This window comes from Podarcis erhardii, assembly GCF_964252035.2.
Source record: "Podarcis erhardii genome assembly, chromosome: 10".
NCBI lineage: Eukaryota > Metazoa > Chordata > Lepidosauria > Squamata > Lacertidae > Podarcis > Podarcis erhardii.
Window position 1 is genome coordinate 69034686 of NC_138500.1, and position 12058 is coordinate 69046743.

The window sequence follows — 12058 nt, forward strand, 5'->3', positions numbered from 1 at the left end:
TAAAAGCATTTCTATTCACCGTTGAAAGACCAGCCTTTTATCTTTTTCTGGTTTCCTTCATCTCTGGCCCTTTTCTCTTAGGGAAGGGAGACCTTTATTCCTCACCTCCTGAACCTCTGCCTCAGCCCCAAGGCTGCAGCATTCCTAGGGGACAGGGCAGATGAGGAGGCACTGGGTGGACTATGCGACAGGACTATTGGTGGTCCTCAGTCTACTGTTTGAGAAATGCTGTCCCATCTCCTGAAAAAGATACTATTCTGATGTTAGCAGCAGGTGATACAAAAGTTGACTGTGGTGATAAATAGGTAGCTTTCCTATCCATGTGAAGGACATACAAATGTGCTAGTAAACATCACAGTTGATCACATATTTGAAACAAACAAAAAAACACAGCACCACAAACAAATACCTTCTGTAGGTGAACAGGCAGAAAAAAACTGAAAAAAGTCATAATGAAAAAAACACTTTTAGAAGAAGAGAGAATGACAAGCTTAAGTTTATGACAATTCGCTCTGTTTTTATTGAATACAGTAAGAAGAACCTGCTATTTAAAAAAACACAGAAAGCTTTACATAAGGTGTTGTGAATTGAAGTAATGAGTAAATTTTCTCATCTATAAATGAATTGTAGGATCTAATTTAGAATCAAATTATTATATATTTGTACACATGGAAGTATGTTGATATCTTTGTCTACGTGTAATCAGTTTATATATGATCTGCACCAGTATGCAGCTGACACCTGACCCTATTTCTCCATGTCAACCAAACTAATATAAACAAAAACAAAAAAGAGGGAGGGAGAATAATACAAAGTTCTCTTTCAAAGGTTTATTTTAACTTGTCCCATACAGAAAAAGGTGAACCCTTCCAGTTGTCACCTCGGAGCTTCCGTTCTCCCACCTTCCCACCCTGGGAGATCTTCCTTGTCTCACACAGGGTACTTTATCAACTAACCATCACCTGCATGTTAACTCTTGAGTAGAGGACCATTCAAAATACAAAAGTCTGAAGCAGAACAAGGGGGAAAAAACGCCAGGAGGAAGAAACAGAAAAGGAAAAGGCAAGAGAGCAAAGAAATAAGAACATTAAAGGAAATAGTAAAGGAATTAAAAGGAAAATAAATATTAAAAATGAGTAAAAAGGACTTCCCACTATCTGCCAGCTATATCTACAAGGATTCTTCCAAATAGATGTTAAATCCAGAGTAAACTCCAGCTGTTCATCCCTCTGCTAGGCGATGTTTTTTCCAGTCTTCATTCATCCGGGCATCTCAACTTCATTCCAAACAGAAACTCCAAAAGAGGTTATCTGGTTATTAGAAACATGAACAACAGTCCAATATTAAGAAACATGCTCTGTTCTTGATGTTGTTGCACTCCTCTGGAAGAAGCATGTGTGTAAAAAGGCTTCTGAATTCCACCTTGTCACTAGAGACCCAAGTATATCCAGTAGCTGTAGCTGGTTTTCAAGCCACACCTGTTCCTAGACAGGGATAGTTTGGCCACAGTAATTCGTACTCTGACAACTTCCCATTATTGTAATGTTCTGCATGTATATATTTATTACAACAAAACTCAAATTCTGTTACTTGTTTTGTTTTGGGGCAGTTCCTAGCTATATTTACATTTACCCACCTGGTTCAGCCAGCAGATTTGTTAATATACTATATAAGGAACAAATAAAGTAAAGATGCAGAGTGTCCACTTATTTTCACTAATGGTGTCACTGCCAACTGAAAAGAGTTACAGATAGGTAGCCATGTTGGTCTGCCATGGTCAAAACAAAATAAAAAAATTCCTTCCAGTAGCACCTTAAAGACCAACTGAGTTAGTTCTAGGTATGAGCTTTCGTGTGCATGCACACTTCTTCAGATACACTGAAACAGAAGTCACCGGACCTTTCTATATAGTGAGAAGGTGGGGAGGGGTATTACTCAGAAGGGTGGTGGGAATGGGTGATTGGCAGATAGCTGTGATGAGCCTGTTGATGACTCTTAAGGACTGCAATAGGTCTTACAGGAAAAAGCAAGGGGTGAGAAGGTGAAAAATGGCTTTGTCATGTATAATGAGATAAGAATCCAATGTCTTTGTTCAGACCAGGTCTCTCCATGGTTTTAAGTTTGGTAATAAGTTGCAATTCAGCAGCTTCTCTTTCCAGTCTATTTCTGAAATTCCTTTGTAATAGAACAGCTACTTTGAGATCTTGTATAGAATGTCCTGGGAGATTGAAGTGTTCTCCTACTGGTTTCTCTGTCTTGTGATTCCTGATGTTCAACTTTATTCAGTTGCAGTTACAGATAGGTAGCCGTGTTGGTCTGCCATGGTCAAAACAAAATAAAAAAATTCCTTCCAGTAGCACCTTAAAGACCAACTGAGTTAGTTCTAGGTATGAGCTTTCGTGTGCATGCACACTTCTTCAGATACACTGAAACAGAAGTCACCGGACCTTTCTATATAGTGAGAAGGTGGGGAGGGGTATTACTCAGAAGGGTGGTGGGAATGGGTGATTGGCAGATAGCTGCGATGAGCCTGTTGACGACTCTTAACGACTGCAATAGGTCTAACAGGAAAAAGCAAGGGGTGAGAAGGTGAAAAATGGCTTTGTCATGTATAATGAGATAAGAATCCAATGTCTTTATTCAAACCAGGTCTCTCCATAGTTTTAAGTTTGGTGATAAGTTGCAATTCAGCAGCTTCTCTTTCCAGTCTATTTCTGAAATTCCTTTGTAATAGAACAGCTACTTTGAGATCTTGTATAGAATGTCCTGGGAGATTGAAGTGTTCTCCTACTGGTTTTTCTGTCTTGTGGTTCCTGATGTCGGATTTATGTCCATTTATTCTTTGGCGTAAGGTCTGGCCTGTTTGTCCAATATAGAGAGCTGAAGGACACTGTTGGCATTTTATGGCATACACAATGTTAGACGATGAGCAATTAAATAGTCCCGAGATGGTATGTGTGATGTTGTTGGGGCCAGTAATGGTGTTGTCCGGGTGTATGTGGCAGCAAAGTTGGCATCTGGGTTTATTGCAGGCTCTGGTGCCAGTGTCCGTGTTAAGTCTGGTTATAGTATTATTGTGGGTTAGGAGTTGTTTAAGATTGGGGGGCTGTCTGGAGGCAATGAAAGGTCTTCCTCCCAGAGCTTGAGAAAGAGAACTGTCATTGTCCAGGAGAGGTTGTAGATCTCTGATGATGCGTTGTACTGTTTTAACTTGGGAGCTGTATGTGATGACTAGAGGTGTTCTGTTATTTTCTTTTTTGGGTCTGTCTTGCAGCAAGTTCTCTCTGGGTATCAGTCTGGCTCTGTTGATCTGTTGTCTAACTTCATCTGCTGGGTATTTTAGTTCTAAAAAGGTTTGCTGTAGATCTCTTAGGTGAGAGTCTCTGAAAACTGAAAAGAAACATTGACAACCCTGGGAAATTGCAAAAGCTGGGGAAATATTATTTCTATAAACAATTTGTGCAAGGGACTTTGTGAGTCCCTTTCCGCCAAGGATCTGTTAAGCATGCAATTATGAAATGGCTCAACTTTGTGCTCCAACTTCCATACTAATTAAGAATACTAGTTCAAGCACATGGAAGAATTGTTAAATTTGGGCTTTGAGTCATAGTCGTAGTGTGGAGAGCCAAACTGGAAAGGCTACCATAACAGAAAATACACAGGTGCAGAAGTGGTGACTGTTTTGGGACCAAATGTAGGGTTGGGATTTTCCAGTTTCAAATGCCACAGTTCCAGTAACTACAAGCCTACCTTCTACAGCATTTCTGCAATGACAAAGCGTGGTGTCTCCTTGATACACAGTAAAACACTAACTGCAATGTGCAATTTACTTATATATTGCTAACACATAAAACTGCTGATTTGTACAACAGGTATCCAGTTTTTCCTTTAGCAAAAGTTTAAGTAACTAATAGCTATTATAGTTCCTGTTATCATATGCATTGTATCAGGACAAAGAGAAGGAAAAGGAGCCCGTACGCTTGAAGAAAAATATAAACAAACATGAGGACAAGGATACATTAGCATACACAAAATATTGGTGTTTTGAAGGCAACAACCCCCTGATTCTCTCAGCATATTAATTAGGGTATGCATGCATCCCAGTTCCTTATTCCTTTCTATATACATTGGCAATTATTGGCACAAAGGCAGTAGGCTAGTGTTTCCTGGGTGAAACTGAAGATTTTGGGCTGGATGCTTTGCTAGGGTTTTTCATAGAGGAAACATATTCACTGGTGCCAATATATAATGTGAAGCACTTGAAAGCTTAATTTGGGGGTGAACCCTGAGTTCCTTGTTATTTCCCCCCTATATGTTGACTATTACTGAATGGGGTAATATACTTGACCATGTTATGCACCCAAAGCAAGCACTGGGCCAGTTGTGATGCTAGGGTACCCCAAAACTACAATCTCCTCCTTGCTGCGTCCGTGATATGAGCTGGCCAAAAAGGTTTTTGTGGCGTGCCCCCTTCTCCTAGTTCTTTTCTCAATTCTACATGGTCACTAGGGGAGGTTGTTGGGCCAAAATGAAGTGGCGCAGGGATTTTCATAGAGGACTCCCTCCTAGACTTGCAGGTGTCTGATTTGCAGTGTGTACCCGCTTCTTCTTCTTCTTCTTTTTAATAATATTTATTCAAAGTTTAAAAGTTACAAAAAGAAAAAAAGAACAATACCAAATACAAAAAAAGAATACAACAACAGAGAAAAAATAAAAAATAAAAATACCTTCTCTTAAAAAAAACCAAAGAAAAAGAACAGATTAAACCTTTATATAACTTTCTTCCTTTACTTCTTTCCTTGACCTCCTCACACATCCCAGTTTTGTATTCTAGTTCAAATCGTCGTTTCAGCAAATCCTTCCAACCTAATTTTCATTTAAGTAATTTAATTTAATATGTTATATTTTAACGTCCTCTCTTTCGTCAATTTCATCAACTCATTTTTACTTAATCCTTTATATCATTTCTACCAAAACCACCTAACTTTCTTTTTCCAACATCTTTCTAACATTCCTTAATTTTACAGTATTTTTGAAGATTTTGAAGGGCAAAGCAGATTTTGAATTTTGACTGAAGATCCTTATTGTGGACCTCAAAGGGGACATGGAGATTTATGGCACTACTAAGAGTATCTTGAGATGTTCCTGAGCTCCACATTATGCCTGCTAAGGCCAGGGCCTTTATAGAATTGACATTTAGGTTCCTGCTTAAAACTCCCCAGTTCACTCACACTTTCTGTCAGGAGGTGATCCCAGGGGTGCCACATTGAATAAAATATGGGGCCTCAGGTAATCCACATAGACACATGATGTGGCACACATATACCAATGTCCATCAATTTTGGGGCCCCTGATTCCCTCAATTGGGGGGTGGGGGTGGCAAAGGGACCTTGGCTCCTAGGAGTTGGCTCCTATGGATCCAGCTATCTCAGTGTATTAATCCGACCTAGTGTTCTGTGGTGTGTTTTGTTCATCTTTTATGAACACACTTTTGTTGTTCATTTTACGCTGTTTGCTGCCTTGGTTTTTTTTAAACTTGGTGGCACAGCGTTTTTATTTTATTTATTTTTGCAAATGAATGAATGAATGAATGAATGAATGATAGGGGCCAGCCCAGAGCTTAACTTTGGAACGCATCAGGGGCAGAAAAACTGCTTCAGCTCCGCTTCAAAGGTTCATGGGGTTGAGAATGGGAAACAGGTAACGGGAGGCAGGGAGGCGGCAACCTGTCACATCGCTCTGTTTGCCTGTAAATAAAGGCTAAGCGGCTGAGGCTGGGCTGGCTGTATAAATGCTGCGGGCGGGTCCCACGCCTCGGCCAAAGCTGGGGCTCTGGGGGCGAGCGCAGGTGAGGAGAAGGAGGTGCGCTCGAAGAAGAAGAAGAAGAAGAAGAAGAAGAAGAAGAAGAAGAAGAAGAAGAAGAAGAAGAAGAAGAAGAAATTGTTTTGAGGTTCTTTGGCGCTTCAGGACCCGGACAGCGGCGCTGCCTTGGCGCGCCAGAGCGGGCTGAGGCGAAGAGGCAGAGACCTGTGGAGAGCGGTGGGAACGGAGCGCGGCGGAGCAGCTGACGCGGTTAGCGCGGATTTGGCGGGACGCGAAGGGGAGCGCGCGGGGCGGAGGTGGTCTGCGGTTGGACTACAACTCCCGTCATACCCAGCTAGCGAAAGGAGCGGTCAGGGATGATGGGAACTGTAGTCCCAAAGCAGCTGGAGACTCCAGTTAGGGGGAGACGGGTCTAGGCTAGACCAGTGTTTCCCAACCTTGGGTCTCCAGCTGTTTTCAAACTACAACTCCCATCATCCCTACCTAGTAAGACCAGTGGCCAGGGATGATGGGAATGGTAGTCCAAAAACAGCTAGAGAATCATGATTGGGAAACACTGGGCTAGACTGTGGCGTAAGGGGGGGGGGGGAGGCTAGCGCAGGTTGACACGCAAAAAAGGGACTGCAGAGATGGAAGAGAGAAAGTGAGATAGATAGATAAAAAGAAAGAAAGAAAGAAAGAAAGAAAGAAAGAAAGAAAGAAAGAAAGAAAGAAAGGGGTCGGGGAGCTTATATCCTAAGTAGACAAAACAGAATTTGCTTTTTTTTTCCCCTGGCCCTTTTCTTAAAGGAAGAAGCGCCAGAATATCGTCAGAATGGCACACCCGTGTCTCTCCATGTGGGGAGGTTGCTCAGGCTGTTCTCCCCACACACACAGAGGCCCAGAATGTCCTGGCTTTTTAGGAAAGAAAATAAAAAGAAGCAGAGGCCTTAGTGATCAGATTGAGGAGTGTTTTTTTGGGGGGGGTCTTTTTTGGGGGAGTGGGTGTCAGACGGCCTTCAGAGCAAAATAATGGGTCTCCCTTGCCCAGAAGGGAGAAGCTGGCTGGAGGGTCCCTGAAGAGGAGCAGGAGCCGGCCGTCTCGGAAGCTCCATCCCCTGGGAAGATGCTTGTGTTGCCAGAGGCCGGCTTCACCTGGCTCTGCCAGGTGTGGGCGAAGTTTGCAGGGCGTGCTGTCCTTGATGGCTGGCTGCCTCTGGAGACCGTGTGCTTAGGGGACCCTGTCCTTCTCCTTCATTGTTTCCACCTGTAGACAGGGCAGGGACATGGCCGCAGGTGGAGGCGATGGAGCCCTCCCGGATCTCAGCCGCTATGTGGTGTCCCGGCCGGTGTACAATGAGCCTACCTTTCAAGAGGAGAACGAGAGGAAATTGGTGGTGCCCAAAACACTCCGGGAACGAGTCCAGAAAACTTGCAGGTGACTGACCGGCTGCCATACATCACGGTTTGGTGGCGGGGGGCAGGGGCAGGTGACACCTAAGAAATCAAAAAATCCTGGGTCGAAGGAGGGTGGGCCATGGCAGGGGAGCGGAGTGCATTTCACAGTGCGACTCGAGCAATTTAACATTTTGTCCTTGGCAGCTGTTCAAGAAGAAAAGCCATTCAGGTAACCAAGACCTTGTTCCCTATTTTGGAATGGCTGCCTAAGTACAGAGTGAAGGAATGGCTCATCAGCGATATAATTTCCGGTGTCAGTACTGGACTTGTGGCTACTTTACAAGGTAAGAGAGATCCAATCTTTCTCCTACTATTATTATGGGGTGGGTTGGTGGGGATTAGAATGTAATGAAGTTGCCTAAACTCTGTCTTGCAGTTGTGGGTCACTGCCCTGATTTACTTAACCATTTTTTAAAAGACTCGTCAGCAATCTGGAAAAGTTCAGGGCTGCATCTTCATTTGGAGCAAAATAAGTTAGGATCCAGCTGAAAATCTGGCTAACTTGCAAATTTCAAACATGAATAGCTCCTATTTGTACATGGAACTTTGTTTAAGATGTGGAATACAGACATCAATAATACCTGTGTAGAAAGGTACTACTTGATGTAGATATCAAAAGAGTCTATTGTAAGATTAGTCAATACAGTGGTACCTCGGGTTAAGTACTTAATTCGTTCCGGAGGTCCGTTCTTAACCTGAAACTGTTCTTAACCTGAAGCACCACTTTAGCTAATGGGGCCTCCTGCTGCCGCCACGCCGCCGGAGCATGATTTCTGTTCTCATCCTGAAGCAAAGTTCTTAACCTGAAGCACTATTTCTGGGTTAGCAGAGTCTGTAACCTGAAGCGTATGTAACCTGAAGCGTATGTAACCCGAGGTACCACTGTACAATACTTTATTTTCTATCATTTCAGGCTTGGCATATGCGCTACTGGTTGCAGTTCCCGTTGGATATGGTCTCTACTCTGCTTTTTTCCCCATCCTGACTTACTTCTTCTTGGGAACATCAAGACACATCTCAGTTGGTAATTATATATTTCTCATGTTACTATCGGCCAACTATTAGTTACAGAATGTCAAACTTATTCAAAGGTATTGGAATATCTCAGACAGTAGTTTTAGTGGAACCAGTTTACTAATATACTTTTATGGTGGCATCTTCTTATTGTGTTTGAGTAGACCTTTATACTTATCCATATTTTTCCACAAAGTGTAGAATTGTAGAATTGCAAGGGACCACAAGGGTCATCTAGTCCAACCCCCAAAATGCAGAAATATTTTTGCCCAATGTGGGGCTCGAACCTGCCAACCTGAGATTAAGAGCCTCATGCGCTACCAACTGAGCTAACTTTCTGCCATGACTACTGGAAATAGCTTTGATGCCTACATTATATGTATGTAATCTTTTATTTTGCTAGTACTGCTCCTTAGCAGAGCTCTTTACAAGACATCAGGTTCAATGCCAGTTTTGATTCACTTAGGCTCACACAGGTCCAAATGTAATAGTTAAGCACTTTAAACTCAGCATGATGACTTCAATGTATTAACTGCTAATTCTATATGACAGACAGCTGTGACAATAATGCAGAAAATATACACTCTCAAGGACTCTAGTTTATGATGTGTATGACAATCTGGATCTTAAATCCTTTTTTTCTGTGGTAGCTTTGGGTGATAGACAATGTTAGCCATTCTCTGAGTAGTAGTAGTAGTAATAATAATAATAATAATAATAATAATAATAATAATAATAATTTATTATTTGTACCCCACCCATCTGGCTGGGTTTCCCCAGCCACTCTGGGCGGCTTCCAACAAAGATTAGAAATACATTAAAATGTCACACATTAAAAACTTCCCTGAACAGGACTGCCTTCAGATGTCTTCTGAATGTCAGGTAGTTGTTTATCTCTTTGACATCTGATGGGAGGGCGTTCAACAGGGTAGGCACCACTACCGAGAAGGCCCTCTGCCTGGTTCCCTGTAGCTTTGCTTCTCGCAATGAGGGAACTGCCAAAGGGCCTCGGCACTGGACCTCAGCGTCCAGGCATGGGGATGGAGACACTCCTTCAGGTATACTGAGTAGACCCATTGAAATCAATTGACAACTCGAGTCCATTAATTTCAAGGGGTCTGCACTGTGTATGGCTAACACTGAGCAGCACCCTGATTGTTTAAACTGACAAAACATCATCATCATCATCATCATCATCATCATCATCATCATTTATTTATACCCTGCCCATCTGGCTGGGTTTCCGCAGCCATTCTGCACGGCTCCCAATCGAACATTAAAAACGCATACAGCATTAAACATTTAAACACTTCCCTAAACAGGGCTGCCTTCAGATGTCTTTTAAAAGTAGGATAGTTGCTTATTTCCTTGGCATCTGATGGGAGGGCGTTCCACAGGGCAGGCGCCACTACTGAGAAGGCCCTCTCCCTGGCTCCCTGCAACCTCACATCTCACAGTGAGGGAACTGCCAGAAGGCCCTCGGCTCTGCATATCATGAAACATTGGTTTTATTATTCCTTTGGATGTTTAGTATAATTTAGTGCTTCTACATTTTAAGCTAATTTTGTTGTTTTATTGTTAGCTGTTTGAAGCACACTGTTAAGAAATGCCATGTAAAATATATAAAATTATTCCCAACAGGACCTTTCCCAGTCGTCAGTTTGATGGTGGGCTCAGTAGTACTGAGCATGGCGCCTGATGAAAAATTCCACATGGTCAGCAGCAACATGACAGGGCTGAACCAAACAGTTATAGATATTGCATCAAGAGATGCCGAGAGAGTGATTATTGCCAGCACCATCACTTTTTTGGTTGGCATTCTCCAGGTAAAGGGATTGGATAGAACTGTCTCAAATGTTGCTGCTTTTATACTTTATGAAAGAACTGATGAATAGAAGAAACAGCTTCATGCTAAACACTCACTATTTTCCTCAACTAGAGCCAAAATGTACTCAAATAATAAAGTGGAATGCAAGTTTGCTTGCCTCACATTTATTGTTCTGCACAGTTTGGGAATACCAAGCATTTGTATCCTTTTATGTCATGGGATTCGCGGGTGGCGCTATGGGTTAAACTACAGAGCCTAGGACTTGCCAATCAGAAGGTCGGCGGTTCGAATCCCCGCGACGGGGTGAGCTCCTGTTGCTCGGTCCCTGCTCCTGCCAACCTAGCAGTTTGAAAGCACGTCAAAGTGCAAGGAGATAAATAGGTACCGCTCCGGCGGGAAGGTAAACGGCGTTTCCATGCGTTGCTCTGGTTCGCCAGTCATGCTGGCCACATGACTCGGAAGCTGTACGCCGGCTCCCTCGGCCAATAAATCGAGATGAGCGCCGCAACCCCAGAGTCGGTCACAACTGGACCTAATGGTCAGGGGTCCCTTTACCTTTACCTATGTCATGGGATTAAAGCCTTGCATTTTGTATCTTGTTTCCTGCAGCCAGTAAAAAATGGCTTTTTAGTCTTCTTGCATTTCAGTACGATCATTTTAAAGGTGGGAAAGCCAGACCATTAAAAGAGAAAAGAACTATTGAAAATCTATCTAAAAACAACAAGCAAGGCCTTCATGTAAATCCATACCATCCTGGTACTTACTCTTAAGTCCTACACAAGTTGAGACCAGGATACATGGAGGAATCTTTTCACCAGCTTGCCCATGTACTGAGATGATAATTGGAGGCTCTCCTCTGGGTGAACCAATGGGCAGAGGTGAGGTGGGTAAAACTGGGAGCAGGGCCTTCTCAGTTGTGGCACCCCATTTTGGGGAGTCTTTCTGCCTGGCACCTACTTGATTGTCTTGGGTGCCACGTGAAAACCTTTATATTTTCCTAGACTTTCAATTTTTAAATGGTGAGAACATTCCATACTGCTAGTTTTATTTAATGTTTTAATTTTTTTGCTGTTTATTTAGTGCTCGTTCTTACTGTTTTTATACAACAGAATTCAAATAAATAAATGAATTGCATAAATTGGAGCTAAGAGATTAAAACAGACAAAAGAAGAGTCTTGATCACTCTATGTTAGATGGCTAAATCCTGAATTTTGTTAAAATCATGGGCTATTCTAATGCTTTCTAACTGTTCATAAAACTATTCCGTGCTTCTTCTTTTTCCAGCTAGTGTTTGGATTTCTTCAGATTGGTTTTATCGTGAGATATCTTGCTGATCCACTGGTCGGGGGTTTTACAACAGCTGCAGCATTTCAAGTGTTCGTTTCACAGCTGAAGATAGTCTTAAACGTCCCAACCCAAAACTACAATGGGGTCCTTTCCATAATCTATGTAAGTGTGTCTTGCTGAGCTGGGGGTTGTGCTTGGCCTGATGGAATGGCTGCTATAGATGACAGTTGAGGGAGGAGACTATTGGAGCTAGTGTTTCAGCCAAGTGGATGTTAATTTAGCTATTAGATCACTGTATGCATTTATATACAAGTGGGGCCGGCAACAAAATGCTGCAGCGTGGAGTTATTCAGCCAGCCATATCTTCTTTCAGGGTGCTCCACTACATTCCCCCTCCCTCCCATTTTCTGTGCCTCCTGCAACAGTTAGTCATCATTCTGTGGCCAGTGAACATACTCATTTCCCATTGGCTGTTTTGGGTTTAGTTTTGGTTTTGCTCCCTTGAATATTTTTCCTTCTACTTTAGACTTTAGGATTTCCCAAACATGTTGATATGTTTTCGGCTACACAGCCATTTGTTTTTTTGGACCTGAGTTTGCTGTTACCTGATACAAGTGGGACCTGCAGCACAATGTTGCATTTTGGAGTGCTTATCTTTGGGATTAAGGG

The 12058-nt window shown here is 42.6% G+C and overlaps 1 protein-coding gene across 1 annotated transcript in view; it reads left to right on the top strand.

Moving 5' to 3' along the window:
• The first annotated feature begins 5876 nt into the window (after window positions 1–5876).
• SLC26A4 (solute carrier family 26 member 4) overlaps window positions 5877–12058 on the top strand; it is a 29284-nt gene continuing 23102 nt past the window's right edge. The window contains exons 1-6 of the mRNA XM_081878487.1: window positions 5877–6072; window positions 7076–7240; window positions 7405–7544; window positions 8174–8284; window positions 9916–10100; window positions 11387–11551. Of these exons, the coding sequence (XP_081734613.1) occupies window positions 7089–7240; window positions 7405–7544; window positions 8174–8284; window positions 9916–10100; window positions 11387–11551 (753 nt within the window). The 5' untranslated portion in view covers window positions 5877–6072; window positions 7076–7088. The remainder of the gene's footprint in view (window positions 6073–7075; window positions 7241–7404; window positions 7545–8173; window positions 8285–9915; window positions 10101–11386; window positions 11552–12058) is intronic.